Source organism: Rattus norvegicus, chromosome 1, assembly GCF_036323735.1.
Source record: "Rattus norvegicus strain BN/NHsdMcwi chromosome 1, GRCr8, whole genome shotgun sequence".
NCBI lineage: Eukaryota > Metazoa > Chordata > Mammalia > Rodentia > Muridae > Rattus > Rattus norvegicus.
Genome location: NC_086019.1, coordinates 191,292,650 through 191,316,676, shown reverse-complemented (window position 1 = coordinate 191,316,676; position 24,027 = coordinate 191,292,650). Strand labels below are relative to the sequence as shown.

Below are 24,027 nucleotides of genomic sequence, written 5' to 3'. Positions count from 1 at the left end.
GAACCAACTCCACAAAGTTGTCCTCCAACCTCCATGTGCCCACTGCAGACCCACTTATAGGTGGGGTCTCCTGGGGAGGATACAGAGATGACCCCTGAGACTCCTCCAGAGGACCTGGGTTTGATTCCCAGTACCTACATGGCAGTTCATTATTTAAGTCCCTGGTGACCAGACACCCTCTTCTGAGGACCAGCCTGTTCTCAGACATGCAGACAAGACACCTGTATACATTAAATAAATATTGTTTAAAAAACAAAGGAGAAAGATCGATGGAAAGGGGCTTGACTAACAAAGGCTCTTATTACCTTCCAGAAGCTAAATGCTAAAACTGTGCGACTCTGCAACTTAGAAAGCTTGACCATGATGCCAAGGGTTAAGGCCTACTAACCCGCACGCCACTCAATGTAGTGGAAATATTGTGGGCTTTTTCTATTTAAGACAAGATCTCACAGCTGGGCAGTCATGGTGCACAGTTTTAATCCCAGAAGGCAAATCTCTGATTTTGAGGACACCCGGGTTTACAGAGTGAGTTTCAGAACAGCCAGGTATGTTACACAGAGAAACCCTGTCCCCTACCCTACCCCCACAAAAAGTATCTTCACTATGGAGCTCAGGCTGGCCACAGACTCACTCTTGCCACAATGAGATTACAAGTGTGTGTCACAGTGGTGGTACCCCCCAAAGCAGGGAACACTGCTCAGACATCGGCTTCAGCCTATAGTCTATAGTCTTTATTAGCCAGCCAGCAACTACACTGGGTGTCCAGGATCCCAGTGTATGAACTGGAGAGATAGCTCAGTGGTTAAGAGCACTGACTGCGGGGTTGGGGATTTAGCTCAGTGGTAGAGCGCTTGCCTAGGAAGCACAAGGCCCTGGGTTTGGTCCCCAGCTCCAAAAAAAAAAAAAAAAAAAAAGAGCACTGACTGCTCTTCCAGAGGTCCTGAGTTCAAATCCCAGAAACAGCATGGTGGCTCACAACCACCTGTAGTGGGATCCGATGTCCTCTTCTGGTGTGTCTGAAGACAGTGACAGTGTGCTCACATACATGAAATAAATAAATCTTTAAAAAAAAAAAGACTTGTCAGGATCCCAGTGTAGCCCTGAGACTTTTAATAAATTATCTTCTGAATTGTAGACAATTTCCCAAAATCAAACAGACAAAATGATAAACCATGCCTTGGATGAGTCTCAAAGGCCGCACACATCCTCTCTATCTGAAGAATGAATCCCCAGAGTGTCCAGTCTTTGTCCAATAACTTGATGGCAAGGTTGTCCAGGGTCACCAACCACACCAGGAGAGCCACTACCACCTCTCATTTGCTGATTCTTTGGGCCACCCAGTCCTGCTGGCGCAGAGGGCAGCAATTGCTCTGTTTCACGCACAGGGACACACAGCAGTTATGGAAGGAATGGTTACATTATCCTCAGACCACAGCACAGTGCTCCGTTTGTTTTTCAGCTTGACAACTAAGACAGGCATCCATCACCTGGACCCTGCAGATGGGGCAGGTACCACACTCAACGTCCCAGCTCCACACAGCTACTGTGTTCTACTTCTTGAGGCAGAACAACTTGTTGCCTCCTGACTTGGAGCCTGCGCTCCCAGAGTGGCAGGTAGGGTGAGCTTTTAAGCACAAGAAAACATATCCTGGGCTGACAGACCTCAGTTAACAAGAACGGTTAGCAAGCAGCAGAACTGCAGAAGCCAAAGAGAAAGGTTAGTACATTTAGAGACTTCCCCAGGTCTATGGACTTTTCCACCAAATTAGGCCTCCGGTTTCAGTTTGGCAGGTGGTACTGTTCCCCCCCCCCCCCCCCCCCCCGGAGCTGGGGACCGAACCCAGGGCCTTGCACTTCCTAGGTAAGCGCTCTACCACTGAGCTAAATCCCCAGCCCCGGTGGTACTGTTTACTTGCTAAGTTTTGCAGCCCGAATGGAGTCAGTCATGCTAAGGTCTGGGGGGCCTGTTGCAGTCATCACACCCTGCTAACCCAACTAACCAATCACCTTTCTATTTTAGACAAGTTATGACGTCGCTAGTCTGGACTCACCATTTAGACCAGGCTGGCCTCAAATTAAAAAAAAAAAAAAAATTCACCTGCCTCTGCTTCTTAAATGCTAGGACCAAAGGGGCGCCCCACCATGCCCAGCACCAATCTTTTCACAGAGTTTTTAGTTGTGGTTGTGAGGCAGCGTGGAAGATCAAGTCCAAGGCCTGTGCAGGCGCTGCATGCATGGGTACCAACAACACAGCCTTCAAAGCGAAAGGGAGGAGTTTGGAGTCTGGCGTTACTACGTTACTAATTGTTTAAGTGGCTTAATCTCTCAGTTTCCTTCTCTGTAAAGCAGGGATGACCACATTACCTTCCTCCTAAGGGTTGCCGTGGTTAGATTTGTGAACTGCTGGATCTCCTGCCGCCATCCAGTCCATTCCCCAGGCCAATCTTTACCCAGGAGTCATTCTTCTGCCCTTATAACAAATTTTGTTTACTTAGTAAACTGTTCTTTTTTTGTTCTGTGTCGCTGAGGCCGGGTCTCAAGTAGCCCAGGCTGGCTTTAAATTGTCTCAGTGTAGCTGAGGCTCACCTTGAACTTCTGATGCTCCCGTCTCAGCCTCCCAGGTGATAAGGATTACAGGAATGCCCACGCTTGCTTCAGATTCCCTTGCCTTGTTTAAACCAGTTCAGAATTGTTTCTGTGGCTCGCACTCTGTGAACTGCTAACAATGCCCATTGTGTACGCAGCCCTCCATGCCTCGGTACTGAGAGCTCTCACCTTTCTCACGGTCACAAACAGAACTGCATGACCTTCATGCCTCTGTTTCTTTAGATATATGCACTGGCTTGCCAGAGGATCCCTCTGTACCAGGGAATCACTACACCTTTGGGATTTATTTAGGAATTTGGTGCTAGAGCTTGACCCAAGGCTTCCTACATGCAAACCTCTACCATTGAGCTACACCCAGCCTCCTCTCTGATCTCAGTGTCTACCATCTGACTCTTTCTTCCCCATCCTTTTTCTTTCATTTCTACAAAAATGCAAGCCCTCTCTGAAGTGAAGAACAGGAAGAGTGACTATAATTGACAAACAGCCCTCTGTGCAGCTGGCCACACACATCAACAGCTGGCGCCGTGCCTGGAGCCTGTAATATCAGTGCTTGGAAGCGAGGCAGGGGGGTTGGCATGAGTTTGACAGGACCCAGAGCTACGTAGTGAGTTCCAGGGTTAAGGGTGATATCCTGCCTCAAAAACTCAAACCAATCACACCAACAAAACAACCCTTCTTCTCAAGTAACTCCACTCCTGTCATGGTCAGTGACTCCGTGATTGTTCAGATTGGAAAATCTGAAAAGCGTTAGGGTAGCTCTGTGGACCAGGTACAGAACTTGCCTAGCACAGTCAAGTCTCTGGGTTCAATTCTGGAACCCTTAAAAATTGAAAAGGGAGGGCTGGAGAGATGGCTCAGTGGTTAAGAGCACTGGCTGCTCTTCCAGAGGTCCTGAGTTCAGTTCCCAGCAACCACATGGTGGCTCACAACCATCTGCAATGGGATCTGATGCCCTCTTCTGGTGTCTGAAAACAGCAACAGTACTCACACTAAAAAAAAAAAAAAAAAAAAAAAAAAAAAAAAAAAAAAAACTTTTTAAAAACGGGAAAGGGAACACTGTGCTGACAGCTCAGCAGTTGGGAACCTTTGTTACTTGCCTGGCAATGGGGGGGCCCACTCGGGAGGCAGAGGTCGGCAGATCTCGAGGCCAGCCTGGTCTACAGTGAGTTCACTGTATAGAATAGTTTTGCTTCTCTTGCTCAGGGATCAGGGTTTCATACCTCAGAACCACTGATAACTCTAGCTTCAGGAGATTCCTTTGCCAACAACTGCACTCATGTGCACACACCCAATGCACATACCCACACATGCATACACATAATCTTTTTGTAGATCTTGAGGAAGAAAAATTTTACCTGTCTGGAAATATGGCTCCAAAGATAAGACCACCTGCTCTTGTAGAGGACCACAGTTTTTTGGTTTTTTTTTTTTTTTTTGGTTTTTTTTTTGTTGTTGTTGTTGTTTTTGGTTCTTTTTTTTCGGAGCTGGGGACCGAACCCAGGGCCTTGCGCTTCCTAGGCAAGCGCTCTACCACTGAGCTAAATCCCCAACCCCAGGACCACAGTTTTATTCCCAGTTCCCACTGGCATTTCACAGTGTCTGTAACTTCAGTTCCAGGATCTAACATCTTCTTCTGGATGCCCTGGGTACCAGGCACACAAGTGGTACAAAGACATACTTGGAAACACACACACACACACACACACACACACACACACACACACACACACACACAGAGCAGGGGGGTAAGGGAGGGAGAAAGAGACAGAGAGAAGGGGGAGTGAGAGAGAGAGAGAATAAAAAACAAGTCTTTTAAAAAGTCTTTAAAATTCGGTCCCCAGCTCCAAAAATAGAACCAAAAAAAAAAAAAAAAAATCTTTAAAAGGGGCTGGAGAGATGGCTCAGTGGTTAAGAGCACCGACTGCTCTTCCTAGAGGTCCTGAGTTCAATTCCCAGCAACCACATGGTGGCTCACAACCATCTGTAATGGGATCCTGTGCCTTCTTCTGGTGTGTCTAAAGACAGCTACAGGGTACTCAAACAAAATAAAACAAATCTTTTAAAAAATGCTTCAAAAACTAGCCTATGTAAACGAGTTTGGTGTCCTCTTGTGCATTGTGTAAGGCTGTTATAGTCACCCATGGGGCAGCGGCCATACCCTATCTACCTGCCACCAATTGCGGTGTCATGTATTCTATGCTGTAGGTAAAGAGGAGGAATGTCTTCCTCTCCCTGTAGGACAAGGATGGATCAATTGCTTCCAATCATTGGAATCCACTGGGGTAGGACGCTGAAATGGGTTACAAAGCCTGGATTCTCCTCCTCTCTAGAAGCCTGCACTTTTTCTCATCAACCTTTTTCAAATTGTGTGAAGACTGGAACCTTAAACAGCGTAACTAAGTGACCACGCACAAACTGTAGGGTTTTTGCTCTGAGTGGACCCGCCTCCTCCGCGTCTGCTATTTCACTTTGGCGCCATCTGGCGCCCATTAAGCAAACAACGTCACATTAGGCTTCTGTTCTGTCTCTTTCCCAGATTGATTTCGTACCTTTCCCTTTAAGAGTTTCGCCTGGGCGAAAGAACTCGAGGGCACCGAAAATACACTTGAAACTCCCTTCAGATTGGTCTAGGCCGGAGAAGAGGCGGTGCGTAGCAAAAATCCGTCTATATGATTGGGTCCCCCTCCGGCTCCGCCCCGGGGACGCAACAGAGAAACCGTGATTGGTCGGAACCCTAGAGGCGGCTCTGAACGTGGCGCGGAGTTTGCTCCCGCGCGGCTGGGACTGGTGGGCGGAATGTCCCAAGCTGGTACCGGTGTGTGCGGTAATGGGGGGCAAGAAGACTCTGCTGCTGCCGGCCCGTTCAGCTTCAGCCCAGAGCCCACGCTTGAGGACATGTAAGCAGTCCTTGTCCAGCCTCGGTTGGAGATACTGACCTTTTTGTTGTAGTGGGGAGGGTCCCTCCACGTGGTCCACAAGAAGAACAACATACCCATGTCCACCCAGGCCCTCCTGGCAGTTCTTTGGAGAGCCCAGCCAAACCTTATGTGTACAGTGCGCACTTGAAGCCAGGGAAATTGGGTGACGCCCCTGGGCATGTTAGTACCAATTTTTAGTACAACCTTGGAGAGGTTACAGAGGTCGGATAGTACCTCTGCACCCTAGGAGTGATGGGCAGTTGAACAGGGGAAGCTGAAGCATAGAAATGTTTTATTTTTTTTTTTTCCTTGCAGAATGTCAAGGAAGGCCTCAGTGGGCAATGTCTCAAAATTACATCCTGTGATTTAGTTAGACCTAGGTGTGCGGGAATAGGGGCGTTAAGGTTGAGTACCAGAAGAACTAGCAGTAAAAAAAAAAATGGAATAATAAAGGGTGTTGTTGCTAAATTTGACTTGAGGGTAAAATCTGTACAGGGGCACGTTTATTTCCTGACAATAAGAAAGTCTTATTAAAAGGTAGAAACTTGGGGCTGGAGAGATGGCTCAGTGGTTAAGAGCACTGGTTGCTCTTCCAGAGGTCCTGAGTTCATTTCCCAGCACCCACATGGTGGCTCACAACCATCTGCAATGGGATCCGATGTCCTCTCCTGGTGTGTCTGAAGACAGCTACAGTGCACTCACATAAAATACATAAATCTTTAAAAAAAAAAAAAAGGTAGTAACTTAAGGACATCCAAGAAATCGACTGTTAAAATTCCTAGGCCTGTGTCCTTATAGGTGTATGCTGGGTACCTGCATCTTGTCCTCTAACCCTGAGACTTGAACCTCCACTCCTTTATTTCAGCCGACGCCTCCATGCAGAGTTTGCTGCTGAGCGGGACTGGGAACAGTTCCACCAGCCTCGGAACCTGCTCCTAGCCTTGGTGGGAGAAGTGGGCGAGCTGGCAGAACTCTTGTGAGTAGATGGGAGGCTTCCTGGAAGAGGCTGTTTTGGGGGTGGAGAGAGAATGTATTTGAGCCTCAAAAACTGGGGTTTGTTTTATTTTCCTTACAGCTGTATTCTGTGCTGCTGCTGAAGTCACAAGGGCCACAGTCCCTGTAGGGTGCCAGGAAGTTTCCAGGGAGAGAATGAAAGTGTAGAACAGTGAGGTAGACTGAGGTCTAAGAACAGTCAGCAGGGCTGTAGTGGTGCAGCATGAGTCAGGCAGGCAGTGGATATGTAAGTTTGAGGCCAGCCTGCTCTACAGCGGATTTCAAGATGCTGGGGCTATGCAGAGAAACCCTGTCTCAAAGGAAAAAGAGTGAGTGTGTGTGTGTTGGGGGTGGCAGACAGTTGTCACAAGCATTTTACCTCTGTGTAGAGCTGAAATAAGGAATTTTAAAAGGTAGCCTGCCAGACAGGGAACTTCCTTTGCAGAGGCAGTGGGGCTGCTGAGATTTCTCAGGGCTTAAGAGCACTTCCTGCCCTTGCAGAAGTGCGAGTTCAGTTCCCAGCACCCCTGTGCCAGGTTACAACCTCCTATAACTCCAGTTTCACGGGATCCCACACTCTCTTCTGGCCGTGGAGGCTCTGCATATACATAGTGCCCATACAAACAGGCACTTACATCTATCTGCAGAATAAATAAATCTGTCCTTTAAAAAGTAGTAGTGAGATGAGAAAGGGCAAGTTAGATTCTGGGAGAATCTAATTCAAAATTAGCTTTCCCAAGAAAAGGGGGGGTTTTGTATCTGTTTTTGTTCTCTTTGTGGCCCAAGTATCTAGCCCACTGTAGGCCTTACATAGAAGTGGGAACTGTGGAAGATAGGGTGTGAGGCAAGCCCAGGCGGATAAGATTGGAGTTAGAAGGTGTTGGAGTTCAGGCAGAAGGCCTGGTCTAACCTCAGTAGCAGAAAGATTTCTGTGCCTGCAGGGCAGATTGGACACCTGAAAATTGGATTAGAGCAGGCTAGTGAGCAGGCTGGTGTGGACCTAACTCTGGGCAGCCATTGTGGGATGAAGTCTAGAGGGCATATAAAATGCACTTGAGGGTGGGCCATTCCTTTTGTACAGATGAGTTAGCATCAGTTGTGAGCTAGGTTATCTATAACAAAGGCTGGGAGGCCGTGGACCACACAGCCTCCACTCCTGGTAGAAGAAGAGTAAGAACACAGTTTTAAGTGATCTGGAACTCTGACAAGGGCTAAGGGAAAATCAAGTCAGATGTGGTGGTGTGTGATGTAACCCCAGGGCTTGAGAGGCAGAGGCTGAGGGCTGGGGAGGTAGGTGGTCGTCCTCGGCCACAGGGAGACTGAAACCTGAGGTACACAGGAGTCAGTCTCGGGAAGGGGATAATTACATAAGCAGATGAGAGAGAAAGGGTTTCTGAGATGATAAGCTCTGAATTGAGACCGAAGTATCAAGAAAGGGAAATCTAGGAGGATGGGGGGTGGTGTTCATAGTAGAAGGAACAGTGACCACAAACAGAAGAGGTAATGGTGGCTTTGGGTGGGAGAGCAAGTGGGTAGAGAGGAGTTAACAGGAAGGTGAATTCCTGCACTGACTCAGGTCCGGGGTTTAGTATGGAGTGACAGCAGCTAGCACTAGTGAAAAGTAGAACTGAACCTCGGAGTGTCTCAGCAAGTGTTCTCTTGGTCACTCTGTGGCTGAGGTAAAGTCATGGGGGGTCTGGCTGTTATCCGTTAACACACATGGTTCTGCCCAGGGCCCAGGCAAGTAGATTATCCCTGGAGAGATTTTTCTGGGCTGTGGTAGTGTGAAACTTTATAGACAGGCCCAAGAAACTAGTAAGCTTGTATATCTGTTCTCTTCCTAGTCAGTGGAAGTCTGACGCAGAGCCTGGTCCTCAGGCATGGCAGCCAAAGGAGAGAGCAGCCCTTCAGGAGGAGCTTAGTGACGTCCTCATCTACCTGGTGGCATTAGCAGCCCGTTGTCATGTGGACTTACCTCGAGCAGTAATCTCCAAAATGGACACCAACCGCCAACGTTACCCAGTCCATCTGTCCCGGGGCTCTGCCTGCAAGTACACAGACTTGCCCCGTGGGACCCTCTCTGAAAACGAGGCTGTGGGGTCTGGAGACCCTGCCTCTGAGTTGGGAAACCAGGCTTCCACCTAGAAAAACAGTGCTAGTCTGGTCTTTTTTAAGTCATAGATCTGGGCCTGGTGTTTTCTCTCTCATTAAAATAACGTAAGGCAACAATGTTTGGATTTTTCTTGAGAACCTAGACAAAATATCTCAAATCCTGCAGAGAAGCAGGGCTCTGTCCAGTGTAACTCACAGTTGCTGTTCTGCCTTTTCATAATTTAAAACTTGCAAAAGCAGAGAGCAGGAAGTAAATATGGGCTGCAAGTCTTTGATAAGTACAGAATACAGCTTCCGTTCCTTGGTCCCTGTGTACAAGGAAAGACCACCCACCTCTCTGACCTGGCCAATCTCTGTTCTTCCTTTCTAGCTAGATGGTGTTGAGTGAACAGTTGATATGGTGTGTGAGCACATTATGTCCCCTGAGGCACCTAAGAGTCCTCCCAGAAAGTGAGGTAATGATGAGAAACCAGTGGTCACGATGTGGTGATTGTCTGCCTCCTTCTCTAATGACCCTTCATGCCTTCCCAGGTAAAAGAATTCATCTGATTAAAAATGGCTGTTTTACATTCCTGCCCACTGAATATTATAACATTTAATTTTTTATCTTTTATCCCCTCCTTTGTCCCTGTATTTGATCAAATCTGTAACCCCCCTCTCTGATTTTCTCTGGAGTTCCAGCTCCTTTTCCTTCTCCAAGACAAATCTTAAAAAATCTTCTGGGGACTGGAGAGATTGCTCAGCACTTAAGTGCACTTCCTGGTCTTTTTTTTTTTTTCCTCGTCTTTGTTAAGTCAAGGTCTCTATATATTATTGGCTAACCTGGAACTTGCTATGTAGACCAGGCTGACCTTGGACTCACAGAGATCCATCTGCCTCTGCCTCTCAAGTGCCGAGATTAAAAGCGTGCACTGTCACACTTAGCACTTAATGCTTTTGCAGAGGCAGCTTACAAATGCCTTAACCCTAGCTCCAAATCTTCCTGATTTGGCTGGCGCCTGCATTCATTTATACAAATCCACACACTTATCAAATATTACTTCCAGGCTTATGAGATGGTCCAGTGACCAGTGTCCCAACTCTATCCCAGAGATCCACATGGTAGAGGGAGAAAACCAATTCCTGCAAGTTGCCCTCTAACCTCCACACATAACCATGGCTCATGCCCCCATCCCATTTCCTACTTTTTAAGATTACTTTGGGGCATGGTGTTGGATACTGTGACACCTGTGACACCAGCATTAAGGAGGCTGAGACAGAAGAACATACGTTTGAGGATAGCTTGGGCTACAAACCAAAACTATTTTTTGTGTGTATGTTTTGCCAATAATGTGTCTGTGTACCAGGTCAGAAGTTAGGGCTTTGGGTCCCCTCGAACTGGAGTTATGGATGGCTGTTAAGCCACATGGGTGCTTAGGATGGAGCCCAGATCCTCTGCAAGTGTTTTTTTTTTTGTTTTTGTTTTTTTTTTTTCCCCTAAATCCTGTGATCATCAGTTTCCTTGACCAATGGTCTATTTCCTGCTGTACCATTCACTAGCTGTCTGCAAAAGTGGAGATGAGGTTTGGAGCTAGCTGTGGTGATGCAAGGTGCACGCTTGTAATCCCAGAATTCAGAAAGAAGGTTCCTGAAAATGCAAGCCTGGTGTATATAGTGAGTACTGGGTCAGCTTAAGGTTAATTAAATAGGGCTGGAGAGATGGCTCAGTGGTTAAGTGCACTGACTGCTCTTCCAGAGGTCCTGAGTTCAATTCCCAGCAACCACTGGGTAGCTCACAACCATCTGTAGTGAGATCTGATACTCTCTTCTTGTGTGACTGAAGACAGATAAATTTTTTTTTTTTTTTTTGGTTCTTTTTTTCGGAGCTGGGGACTGAACCCAGGGCCTTGCGCTTCCTAGGTAAGCGCTCTACCACTGAGCTAAATCCCCAGCCCCACAAATAAATCTTTTAAAAAAATTAAATGGGGCTGGAGAGATGGCTCAGTGGTTAGGAGCACCGACTGCTCTTCCAGAGGTCCTGAGTTCAATTCCCAGCAACCACATGGGGGCTCACAACCCTCTGTAATGGGATCTGATGCCCTCTTCTGGTATGGCTTGTGGATGGCTATAGTGTACTCATAAAAATAAATCTTAAAGAAAATTAAATGGTGGTGGGGCACTAGTGTATTTACATAAGGAAGTACTTAAACCTATTTACACAGCCCCATTTCTCTCCTTTGCCACACCGACCCTCAAGGACCGCAAAACATAATAATCTAGTCAAGAACATGTCCTGTTTATGCCTCTTTTCAGAACTGAGATTGAGGCACAGCCAGCCAGGTGTGTGTGTCTCCGAGTTCCAGGCTATTTTATAGCCCCATTTGGTTCTATACCTAGTGTTCCCCTTCCCACCCACCTCACTTACAGGCATCGTGAAGTGAGGATAGAATACTTTATTCACTCAGAAGGGCCAAGGAAATGTAGCTGGGAACGAGGCATGGTTCTAGGGATCCCCGGTGGGACATTCCCTATCGCCCAGTCCCAGAGCACCCCGACCCAGGTGCAGGCATGGAAGGAACAATTCAGGTGCAAGTCCCAAGTGCCCCTCGCTTCCCCGCCGTGGCTCAGCTGCCCTCGCACTCCGGGCAGCGCTCGGTGGGCGTGGCGGCTGTGGCACTGGCGGGTAGCTTGAAGTCTCGGCCGCAGCCCGCGCAGATGTAGAGACGGCGCCGCATGTGCGCGCGACGGTGGCGGATGAAGTGTGAGCTGAGGCGGAAGCGCCGGCCGCACTCCGTGCACGGGTAGGGCCGCTCGCCCGTATGCGTGCGCGCATGCTCCGCCAGGTTGGAACGGTGGCCGAAGCGCCGGCCGCACACGGCGCAGCGGTGCGGCTTCTCGCCCGTGTGCACGCGCCGGTGCTTGGCCAGCGCCGAGCTCTGAGCGAAGCGCGTGCCGCAGTCGGCGCATGCGTACGGGCGCTCGCCCGTGTGCGTGCGTCGGTGGCGCGCCAGGCACGAACTTCCGCCGAAGGCTCGTCCGCAGTCCGGGCACGCGTAAGGCTTCTCGCCCGTGTGCACGCGCAGATGCTGCGCGTAATTGGAGCTCTGCGCGAAGCGCCGCCCGCAGTGTGCGCATGCGTACGGCTTCTCTCCCGTGTGACGCCGCCGGTGCTGCCGCAGGTTCGAGGCGGCGGAGAAGCGCTTGTCGCATTCCGGGCACTGGTAAGGTCGCTCGCCTGTATGGGTGCGACCGTGCTTGGTCAGTGCCGACTTCTGCGAGAAGCACCGGCCGCACTCCGTGCACGCAAAGGGGCGCTCGCCCGTGTGCGTGCGCGCATGTTTGGCTAGTGTGGAGCGGCGCGCGAAGGCGCGGCCGCAGTCTGGGCACGCGTGGGGGCGCGCCGGGTCGGCCGACGGCACTGGCATCTGGCTGGCAACCTGCAGGCAAAGGGAGGATAGGTCAGCCTTAAAAGGCCCCTGCAAACTGCAAACTCTTTGAGCCTCAGTTCATCTGTGAAACAGGGAACTGTGCCTGCCTCCGTGATAGTGCGCCTTACAAGACTTAATACATCACTTCCAGCTGACATTACAGTTACCTGTATTAATTCACAAAATTTATTGGGCACGTTATAGGTTATATAGTTAGAGACACTGGGGATTTGATATTAGATATAAAGTACCAGGTGTCTGTAATACTGGCATCGTAGAGGTGAGACAGGCAGATCAAGAGATCCAGGCCAGGGGTTGGGGATTTAGCTCAGCGTAGAGCACTTGCCTAGCAAGCGCAAGGCCCTGGGTTCGGTCCCCAGCTCCGAAAAAAAGAAAAAGAAAAAAAGAAAAAAAAAAAAGAGAGAGAGAGATCCAGGCCAACTTAGGCTACATATGGAGACCCTGTCACAAAACCCAAGTGCTGATAATGTAGCAGTGACAGAGAGCTTGCCTACAAATTTCCTCAGCCCTGGAGAAATCCTACCTACTACGAGAGTAATGGGTTAATGCAGGTATTGCTGGAATGCTGCAGATACACATAGGCTGGGAAGACACTGTTGTGATGGCGTAAGGTATGGGGGGAGGGGGGGAAACAGGAGGTAGTAGTCAAGGACCTGGGAAGGAGGACTTAAGCTTTCAGTATAAATGAGATAGAGAAACACTATGAGGGATTTCTGATAATTCTGATGAGGAAAATGACGATCACACATTCTAAAGGCTCTTTGGGAACCCAAATGAAGGAGAAGACAGAATGAGGAGGCTACTGATTCATATGATGGAAGACTAGTTGGTCTAAGCCCAGGAAGCAAGTAGAAAGTAGAGCCAGTGAGAAGTTGGTTTCTCTCTCCACTTTACAGGTTGAGATAAGAGATGGCAACAAACTGGCTTCCAGGTATGAAGACTCAAAATGACTATTGGATTAAAGGTGTGGGCCACCATCCCAGACCCCAAGTAACTAAGGTGTTTAGGTTCAGAAACTGCCCAGATGGGAGTTGCCATGTACAGAGGGGAAACAGGTAAGAAGTAAGATCTGGGGCTGGAGAGATGGCTCAGAGGTTAGGAGCACTGCCCTTCTAGAGGTCCTGAGTTCAATTCCCAGCAACCACATGGTAGCTCATAACCATCTGTAATGACAACTGGTGCCCTCTTCTGGCATGCAGGTGTACATGCAGGCGGAACAGTGTATTCAGGCATGATAAATAAATCTTTTAAAAAGAAAAAAAAAAAGGTATGCTTGGGGCTGGCTGGCTGGAGCTCAGAAGGAGCCAGGGTGGAGATGAGAGGTGTTTGGCCTATAAATGGTCATTAAAGCCTAGAGACAGAAGAGGTCTCCCGGGGAATTGCAGAAGGAAGCTGGAATAAGCAGCCAGTTGGCAAGTGTGGGCGGAAGCCAAGACAGGGACAGCTAGGCCAGGCCCAGACTCTTCAGGTTTTCGAGCAAGCACTTTAAGCTGTGCAGAAAAAGCCAAATGTTGCTCTGAGGCTTGAAGTTCTGAAGCTTGAGTCAGTCTGGACTTCAAGAAATAAACTCAGGAAAAGGAAAGAATGCTGTGTAAAAAACAGGTGAAGGGGAAACATTTTGAACTAAAGAATGATGAGGAATATTAAAGCCACATTACCCTCTTCTCATAAAAGGAGAAATGCCATGTTTACATAGCTGAGAGCATGGCACAACTTTCTATCCATGAAGGAAGTTTGTGAATGAGGTGCAGTTTCCTTTCTGACGGTGAGGAGGACTGGGGGAAACAGGTGGGGGTGGGGTGGTCAGTGAAGTGATCCCCTAGTAAAACAGATGAGTATTGTCAACCAAGCAGTTAAGAACATTAATTCATTCTGGGTGTGGTGGTGCAGACCTTTAATCCTGGCACTTGGGAGGCAGAGGTAGAAGGATCTCTGTGAGTTTAAGGCCAGCCTGGTTTATAAAGCAAATTTCAGGACAGTCAGGATTACAAAGACCTCTAAAAATAAACAAACACACAGAAAACAAACAAACAAACAAAAACATTAATTCATGACTAAAAAACCACCTGACACACAGGACAAGACACATGCTGCCTCTCCTGTATTCAGTCCAAAACCGTCCTTTTACAGAGAAGGACATACCACCGGAAAACGTTAAGTGACAAAGAGTAGGACCTTCCCTTTCAGGAGCTGTCGAGCACCTTGAAGGCCATCAGCCCTTTGTCATAAGAGACTGGGGCCAGGTAGGTGGCACATTACTTTAATCTCTGCACTCAGCAGGCAGAGGCAGGTAGGTGCATCTCTTGTGGATTTAAGGACAACCTCATCTACATAGAGTTCCAGGCCAGCCAGGGTTGCATAGTGAGAGCCTATCTCAAAACAAAACAAAAAACAAATCAAAAAGAAAGTGGCTTTGAACTAGAAGATATGACAATTTGGGAAATTAGCAATCAGCCCAGAAAACTCTGGTTCTAATAATAATAATAATCTTCCCTTAACTGTGGCTTTATTTCGACTGCCAGCTGCCATGGTCTGAAAATATTAAATGGAAAATTCCAGAAATAAACAATTTGTAAGTTTAAAACAACTTTTATTACAGCATATAGTTATGGTTCTATTTTATTATTGTTAAATTCTTACTGTGCCGCCTAATTTAGAAATTAAATTATAAGTATATACCTAAAGGAAAAAAAACACAGTCTAAGTATTACTACATGCCTATTATCCCAGCACTCAGACTGAGGTAGGAGGATCACAAGTTCTCAACCAGCTTAGAGAATATAGCAAGAACCTGTCTCAACAACAACATAATTAAAATATGTGTGTATGTATGTGTGTGTATGTATGTATGTGTGCATGTGTGTATATGTATGTATGTGTATGTGTGTATATGAATGTATGTGTGTATATGTATGTATGTGTGTGTATGTGTGTATGTGTATGTATGTGTGTATGTATGTGTGTATATGTATGTATATATGTGTATGTATGTGTGTATGTTTGTGTACATGTATATTGTGTGTATATATGTATGTGTGTATATGTATGTATATATGTGTGTGTATGTCTGTGTATGTATGTATACATGTATATTGTGTGTATATATGTATGTGTGTATGTATGTATATATGTGTATATATGTGTGTGTATGTGTGTATGTATGTATGTGTGTATGTGTATATGTATGTATATATGTGTGTTTATGTATGTGTACATGTATATTGTGTGTATATATGTATGTGTGTATATGTATGTATATATGTGTGTTTATGTATGTGTACATGTATATTGTGTGTATATATGTATGTGTGTATATGTATGTATATATGTGTGTGTATGTGTGTATGTATGTGTACATGTATATTGTGTGTATATATGTATGTGTATATGTGTGTATATGTGTGTATGTATGTGTGTATGTATATATGTGTGTATGTATGTGTACATGTATATGTGTGTATATATGTATGTGTGTATATGTATGTATATGTGTACATGTATATATGTGTGTGTATATGTGTGTGTGTGTGTGTGTGTGTGTGTGTGTGTGTATGTATGTAATTGTTTTATGTATGCTAGCACAGTAAATCTTCCTGTCACCCCTCAGTCAGGTGGGACAGTATCTTAATGTTTAGCTCAGGTTAGCCTTATACTTACAGACAATCCAGCCTCTGCCACCTGACTGCTGGATTAAAAGTGTGTTCCACTACACAGGATTATTCTGTTTTTGCTTTTTTGTTTTGTTTTGTTTTCAGAGTTTCTTACCTTGCCATAATAGCCCAGGCTAGCCTGGAACTTGAAATCCTTCTACCTCTGCCTGCTGAGTACAGGGATCACAGGGTTATCTCCAGACAGCAGAGAACTCCAAGGCTTAGAGAGACTGAGTTGACAAAGCATAACAAGGTGCAACTTTCCCCTGAATTCAGAGCAGGGGGGACAGAAGCTCCTCTCTAAGTCTCTATCTTTCTCCAAGAAAGCCTCCCCATTAAAGTAGATACTGTGGGGAGGTCCAGTCTGAAGTACTCCAAGGCCACACTTTCTCCCTTGCCCAGGTTGTGACATCTCTGAGTCTGTTCAACACAACACCACAGTGGAGATGACCTTTCTTGTAGACCCTTCCCCAGCACCTTCTCTAAGTTGTCACTGCCCAGCCTGGGGACCTCCTCACACTAGCTTCACTGACTTCTGAGAAAGAAATCCTTCCCATTGGTCATCCCCATTGTCTGCAGCCCAGGAGAAGGGGTCTTAGGCACTTGGAGAAGAATCTTGGTAATGGTCTGAGTCTAGCAGCCCCCAGACATGGATAAGGCCAGGGTAGTGACCAGCATCCTAGCATTTGGGTAGCTGAGGCAAGAGGATCATGACCTTGAGACCAGCCTGGGCTGTATAGAGAGACCCCACCTCAAAATGAGCAAATGAAAACTTCACAATCCTTTGTGTTAAGTGGTCCAGCCACTTAGATGAAGAAATAAGACACAGACATCAACTGATTACCTGAGCCCATACAGCTAATAAATGGCAGAACCAAGGATTGAACTTGTCTGTTATGATGCAACTGTAGCCATGGGTGTGAGGTCACATGGCGAGCTTGTCTCCTCCCCAAACCTTCACCAATCCTCATCTTTTCTTACAGAATATAAAACACAACCTCCGAGAGTGAGCTCTCTATAAGACTAGCCACATCAGAACCCCTGGGCACTTGTGAAAGACAGGCGGTCTCAGGTTGGGGCTGTAGCTCACCTGGCACAGTAGTTCCTTAGCGTACAGGAATCCTAGGCCTAATCTCCAGCCCTGCATGCGCCAGCCATGGTGGCATGCGACTGTAAGCCCAGCACTCGGAGGTAGACACAGAAAGCAGAAATTCAAGGTCAGACTCCACTAGATAGTGAGTTCCAGCCAGCTCCAAGTCTATAATTTCAGCACTTGTGAGGCAGAGGCAGGAGAATCAGGAATTCTAGTTCTTCAGTTATATAGGGTTCAAGGACAGTGTGAATATCATGCCTCACTCAAGATTTACTGTGCCATAATCCTCCTTTTAGGGGTCAAAGAGATTGCTCTGTGGTTAAGCGTGTTGGCCACTGTAACACAGGACCTAGAATGAGTTCCTAGAACCACATGGTAGTTCACAAGTATCTAGAACCTCAATTTCAGGAGTTCCAACACCCTCTTTTGGCCTCTATGGGGACACACATATGTGGTACACATACCTTGCAGGCAAAACACTTGTCCACATAAAAGTAAATCTCTTTTTGGTTTTAGTTTTGTTTGTTGTTTTTAAGAAAGGGTTTCTCTGTGTTTCCCTGACTGGACCTTACTATGTAGACCAGGCTGGCCTCAAACTCAAAGATCCACCTGCCTCTGCCTCCCAAGCACTGGGATTAAAGGCTGTGCCACCACTGCCTCGCAATAAAAATAAATCCTAAGAATTTTTAAAATTTCATCTTATGTTGGTGATATAGCTCAGTGGTACCCTAAGTTTAATCTCCAGCATTGCAGAAACAAAAACGTTTACTTTATCAAGTTCCCATGATCTGCCTGCATGTTTAACATTAAGTCCATCCCCCTGTGGTGGAGAGTGGCAGCGCACTCCTGCAAGCCTCACAATCTGGAAGCTGAAGCAGGAGGATCACAAGTCCAGAGTCAGTCTAAGCACCATACATAAGGAAGAGACCCCATCTCAATAAACAAGAAGTGTAAAGTGAAGCCGTCTGGTCTGCAGGTGAGAAGAGCTATGCCAGAGAGAGCAGGTGCACAGCGGACAAAAGTTTGTGGGCTGAACCACAGTTTGGTTCAGGGTCACGTGTTTCTGAAGCTGAGCATGAGGTGGCTGTCAGGCTGGTGAGGGCACTTGGTGCTAAGTTTGATGACTTGAGTCTAATCCCTAAGACCCACCCTGGTAGAAGGAAAGTTGTCCACTGGGTGCCACAGGTGCCATGATAACCCCATACCATGGCAATCACTGTACCCCATACTCAAACTCAAATACATATAATTGAAAGTTCAGACAGATCATAGTTTTACAGGCAGACAAAGCCTACTCCACACTCTGAGTGTAGCATCACTAGAGACCATTTTCCTCTAGGCCTGGGAACTGACCCACACAGTAAGGCCAGCTTTACCCATGAGCTATACCCACAGCCCCTTGACGCCTATTCTTAACAAAGAACAGCCACTGTTGACACTGTCAATGCTGTAATAATCACCATCTACTGGTACTGGATGCCACAACCCAGACAGGCACTTGCCATGTAGACCATACTGGCCTGGAACTTGTAGTCCTCCTACAGGAATGCAGTATGATGCTGGCTGGAAGGCACTTTTGAGATAGTTAACATGTGCATGGACAAAAGAGGATAAGGGAAGCCACGAGGCAGGTCATTGTGCTATTTTGTTGGCCAAGGGCCAACTGTGCCTGTCTATAACCTCCACTGGTTCACCCTCCTCCATATCCACTTACTCAGATTCCAGATTGACGCTTTCATCTGTCTGTCTCAGACAGAGGCTGTCTATACAGTCTTGGGTGTCCTAGAATTTGATGCATAGACCAGGCTGGCCTTAAACTCAGACAGCGTCCTGTCTCTGCCTCCTGAGTGCTGGCACTAAAGGTGTGCATCATCACCGTGCCAGCACACTCTGTGCTCACTACTGAAGAAGCTGAGGCAAAGTTGGTAGAGCTAGGATTTGCTCACTACCTGATACTATACAATCTGACCCAACAGAGCTCTGATGACTTTCATGATGAACCTTCTCTTTATCCCTCCGTTTAAGCTGTTTCAGTGGTGGTGTCCAAACACCTCTCTCTCTTACTGCTGCTACTTCAAAGCAAGCCTCCAACCTTCACAGCTGATGTTGTTGTTGGGCTTTTCGTTGGTTGGGGGTTTTGTTGTTATCTTTGATACAGGGTTTCATGTAGCCTAAGCTGGTCTCAAACCCACTACATAACTGAGGGTAACTTAGACCTTAAAAAAAAATTCTGGGCTGGAGAAATGGCTCAGTGGTCAAGAGCACTGACTAGTCTTCTAGAGGTCCTGAGTTCAATTCCCAGCAACCACATGGTGGTTCACAATCATCTGTAATGACCTCTTCTGGTGTTTAAAGACAGCAACGGTATGTTCCTACATTAAATAAATAAATAAAAACAATTCATGATGTGTGTGAATATTTTGCCTATATGCTTGGTGTCCCTGGAGGCCAGAAGAGGGCACTGGATCTCAGAACTGGAGTTACAGGTATTGTGAGCCATCATATGGGTGCTAGGAATTGAACCTGGGTCCTCTGGAAGAGCAGCAAGTGCTCTTAACTCCAGAGCCATCTCCGTGGTCCCTACCCCAAATTCCTAATCTTCCTTCCTCTACATCCCTCGTCCTGAGGCCTCTGTCTATGCCACCATGCCTGATGATGTGGCCCTGGGACCAGCACTTTCTGCATGTAACTGCTCTACAGACAATACATCCCTGGCTCCCTACCACGGGTTCTTTTCAACAGAAAATCTAATCATTTTTATCAGTTGGCTTAAGACTTCCTGTGTCACAAGACAGAACACAGTATGCCCAAATTGCTACCCTGTCCTGCTTAACAGCCTTTCACACTCTGGCCCCAACAAAATCTTCTAGCATTACCTTCTGTGAGCCTTGGCTCTTGCCTGCCCTTCCTCACCTCTACCAGCCACCTCCCTCCCCACACAAACCTTCAAGGTCCACACTGAATGCCCTCACTGAGAGAGCCTGGCAAGGGAAGAAGGTGGACAGTACTGGAGCGGGTGCCTGCTGTCCCTGCCCAGCTTCAGAACAGGTAGGTTCACATATTCACATATACCACAAACCCACAGGGACAAAGACAAAATGGAAGTACTTACACACTGCTATGTGCAAGGCATAGCTCTAACTCACTCAATCCTTACATCTCCAAGAGGAAGTGCTGCTATGCTGGCCTTTGACGAATGAGGAAACTGAGGCACAGAGACGATACGAAGCCAAGTGGCTTTGCTCAAGCCTGAGACCCACTCAATTAATAGGAAGGCCAAGGTCAAAGGACAGCCTGCCTGAACCATAGAATAAGTTCTAGGCCCACATGGGCAGCTTGGCTGAGACCCTGTCTCAATAGAAAAGGCTTGGCTATCGTACATAAAGCCTTGGTCTGATCCTTAGTACTGCAAGAAGAATTAAGAAGGCCAAAACGTTGTCAGCTGACAGGGAGGTGATGGGAATGGAAGTCCATCTTAATTAAGCTCTAGAGCACTAGGTCCTTAGTGTTCAAACCAAAGGGTACACAGGGTCTGAAAGTCAAGCTGGGTGAAGATGACAAGACAAGAAGGCTGAGAAGAATAGTACTTCACAGTTAAGAGTGCAAGAGGCCTAGCAAGGTCTCCTTTCCCAACAACTCATCAAGTCCACTAGGGGGAGCTAGACTTTAATCCCCTGAGGTGTAGGCCCTAAAACCCAAGGCAGCCAGAACCCTCCGACTGAACTCAAGTCTACTGACACGACACAGGGACGGTCCAGGGTTCTGACAGCTCTGGGAAGTAAAATAGCTGGTGAAAGTTAAGGTCTCAAAAGGCAGGCTCTAATTCATTCTGATGTCCTGAAAACCTTCAGAAGAAAACCCAGGTTCCAGCATGGTCTGCCAACCAACCTGCCTGGAGCTGTGCAGCAGTATGAGAGAATTGCTGTCCCATAGCTCCCGACTGACAAAGCCATTCTTTCTGTCTGGGGCAGTCACTTAGGTCAGTTACCAAATGTCTTAAGACTCAGTTCCTCACCTATAAAATGGAGTGAATACTACCTACAAACTAGACTGAGGTGCTTGGAATAGCATCAGGCACACGGTAAACTATGCATAAGGTAGCTGTTGTTATTGTCGCCTGACCTCGTCTTCCCTGACCTCTGGCCTTTGCTACTCCTATATCTGGACTCAGGATACAGGATTGTGAGTTTACAGACGTCAAGCTGCATAGAGACTGAAACCACTCAAGTGGCACAGTGCCTCAAGCAGGACTCAGCATGGTGTCTGGCTTTCACGGTGGGCCAAACGTCTATCCAATCAGGTCGGAGGGCAGAGGGCACAAGGATAGGCCAATTCTGAGTTTCTAGATCTCGGATCCAGGAGAAGACGGGGGGGGGGGGGGGGGGGCAGGATTTCTGACTTCTATCTGAGGGACCGTGAACCTAGTACAGGTTCGAGGGTGGGGGTGGGATCAGGGTATAACACGTACCTCCTTGTTGTCCACAGGGCTCTTGAGTTTCACCACCTCATACTTCTCCTCACCCTCCTCCTCCTCACCCTTCACCAGCAGCACCATCTCCTCCTGCATCTCTTCCTCCTCCTCCTCCTCTGCCTGCTGTTCGCCAGGCATCTTGGTGTCCTGAGGCGGGGCGCTGGATCAGAGGCTCAGGACCCGCCCCCCACCCCCACCCCCACCCCCACTGTGGCCCCGGCCCAGACAAGGCGGTGCAGCCGTGGCTTCCCCCGCCCTGCCCAGGCTCGGAGTCTAGTCCTCTCCCATCCACCCTAACCCAGCCCCACGCTACGGCACTGCCCAGGGCCCAGCTCGGAAGACACCCGTTCACCCCACTCATCCCGACATTCAGGGCCCTGAACAGTTCGAATCTCCAGCTCCCGCGAGTTGCCACCCTCCTCGCGCTGAGTCACTCCCCGGAGCCTGGGTCGGCGACCCGAGCGCTAAGGGACCGGCTGAAGGCCCGCTGGAGCTGAAGCCCTGGGGTGGAGTGCGCACTCACCAGCCCGAGGTTCGGTGCTCGTGCGGCCCCGGGCCTGGGCGAGGGGCGGTTGGGTGCTCTGCGAAGGCCGCGGCTCCGGAGGCGGGGGCGGGGCGGGGCCCCAGGGGCGGCCATTCATTGGCTAGAGCATCTGGCCACGCCCCTAGGGGAGAGGCCTGAGGCCTGGGCTTCTGTGCCTAACCGCCCCGGGAGGGGGAGCCGGGACTCTGAGGTATCGGCGACCCGGAAACTCCTAACGAACAGAAGATGCCTAACCCGGCCTTCAAGGCCCCGCAACCAAGTTCTAACCACCCTCAGTCGGACTCCGCCGCTGCTGGGTCTCGACGCCCCACCGAGATTGCTGTGCCCGCGTTGGCCACGTGCGCTCCCGCGGGTCTGGGCCTCTCGCTGGCGCCCGGCCTGGAGAGTGGGCCCTGTCGCCTCCTCTCTTCTTTCCCCTCCTTTTTCCTTCTTCGTTCTTTCTCGCGTCGCCTTCCCGTCCACTGGCCTTCCTGGCAGCTTGCTGTTTGCCCGCTTGCGGCCCAGCTCCACCACCGCCCAATCTGTCGCTTTCGTTTACCGTGTGTTTTTTCTGACTTGAGTCAAAGGCTCACTAGATGTAAACCTAGTTCTAGTTCTGCACTCCCACCCTCAATCCCGAGGTATAGGCAGGACTTGCCACGCCTGGCTTGGGTACCTGTTCTTGTAAGTTTACTGTTTTACACACTTGCACATTTGCTCAGCACAAAGGATCACGGCCTCACTTTACATACGCGCTTCAAGGTAGTTCAGAGAGGACTGATTTGCCTAAATTATACAGTAAGGAAACCTTTCCGACAACTGGTAGTGTGGGTGGAAATAGCCCAAGGTCAAATCCACTCACAATATTACCGTACTATCTTGCCTATCACTCTATTTTTAATGAGCATGGTGCCACTCAGCATAGGGAAGGCAGAAGCAGGTGGATTTTTGTAAGTTGAAGGCCAGGCAGGCTTGCGTAGTGAGAGTCTATATAATTTTTTTTTAATAAAAAAATAGTAAGGGGTTGGGGATTTAGCTCAGATGTAGAGTGCTTGCCTAGCAAGCGCAAGGCCCTGGATTCGGTCCCCAGCTCCCCCCCCCCCAAAAAAAAAGAAAGAAAAAAAAAGAAAGAAAAAATAGTAAAGGAGCTGGAGAGATGGATGGCTCAGCAGTTAAGAGTACTGACTGCTCTTCCAGAGGTCCTGAGTTCAAATCCCAACCACCACATGGTGGCTCACAACCATCTGTAATGGGATCTGATGCCCTCTTCTGGTGTGCACAAAGACAGCAACAGTGTACTCATATACATAAATAAAATCTTTAAAAAGAAAATTAAAAAAAGAAAAATAGAGGGCAGGAAGATAAAAGCAGAGAGGACAGTTTGTGTTCATAAGACACACTTCTGATACTACCAATAGTGTCTAGTGACTCCCTCCCATGGGTATCAGCTCCAGATAGAACTGGGAACAGAAATTTGAAGTTAGATGTGGTGGCTCACATCTGGAATCCAAGCTACTCCAGAGGATCCTGAGTTCAAAGCCGCCTGGGCAAAAGATAAAAACTTCCATTTCAAAAGGAAAGAGTTGGAGGACTAAACAGACTGGGTAGGGGAGCAGGGCATGAGGTAGCAGAAGAGGCTTGGAACTGCCTTCTGATGGTCAGAACCTCCTTTGCAGTTAGATGCTTTAAGGTTATTGTTTAAAAAGATACATGTCTATGTGTGCCCTCATGCTTGCAGATGCCCAAATAGGCTGAAAGAAGATGTCTGACCTCCTGAGGCGGACTCTAGAGCAATTGTGAGGAATGCACATGCACATGGGTGCTGGGAACCAAACTCTGTGCCTCTGACAGATCAGCTAGCCCTCTGGCTTTTTTTTTTTTTTTTAAAGATTTATTTATTTATTTTTTTTTTGGTTCTTTTTTTTTGGAGCTGGGGACCGAACCCAGGGCCTTGCGCTTCCTAGGTAAGCGCTCTACCACTGAGCTAAATCCCCAGCCCAAGATTTATTTATTCTATATACGTACACTGTTGCTCTCTTCAGACACACCAGAGAAGGGCATCAGATCTCATTACAGATGGTTGTGAGCCACCATGTGGTTGCTGGGAATTGAACTCAGGACCTCTGGAAGAGCAGTCAGTGCTCTTAACCGCTGAGCTATCTCTCCAATCCCACTCCAGCTTCTTAAAATGTCTTTTTTAGGGGCTGGGGATTTAGCTCAGTGGTAGAGCGC

The 24,027-nt window shown here is 47.9% G+C and overlaps 2 protein-coding genes across 3 annotated transcripts; one reads left to right on the top strand and one right to left on the bottom strand.

The window, feature by feature from the left end:
- Positions 1–5,350: 5,350 nt before the first annotated feature.
- On the top strand, positions 5,351–8,744 carry Dctpp1 (dCTP pyrophosphatase 1). The gene is made up of 3 exons (NM_138892.1): positions 5,351–5,504; positions 6,391–6,501; positions 8,363–8,744. The coding sequence occupies exons 1-3, from the start codon at positions 5,404–5,406 to the stop codon at positions 8,661–8,663; spliced, it is 513 nt and encodes a 170-aa protein (NP_620247.1). The 5' UTR covers positions 5,351–5,403; the 3' UTR covers positions 8,664–8,744.
- A 2,303-nt stretch (positions 8,745–11,047) lies between these two features.
- Positions 11,048–22,147, bottom strand: Zfp771 (zinc finger protein 771). Of its 2 annotated transcripts, none has more exons than NM_001400761.1 (3): positions 21,796–22,147; positions 21,270–21,419; positions 11,048–12,046 (listed from the first exon to the last, which is right to left on the bottom strand). In NM_001400761.1, the coding sequence occupies exons 1-3, from the start codon at positions 21,907–21,909 to the stop codon at positions 11,234–11,236; spliced, it is 1,077 nt and encodes a 358-aa protein (NP_001387690.1). In that variant the 5' UTR covers positions 21,910–22,147; the 3' UTR covers positions 11,048–11,233. The 2 variants fall into 2 exon arrangements, with proteins under 2 accessions (NP_001387690.1, XP_008758155.1); XM_008759933.3 differs by having other exon boundaries at positions 21,270–21,432; positions 21,796–21,899.
- Positions 22,148–24,027: the final 1,880 nt, after the last annotated feature.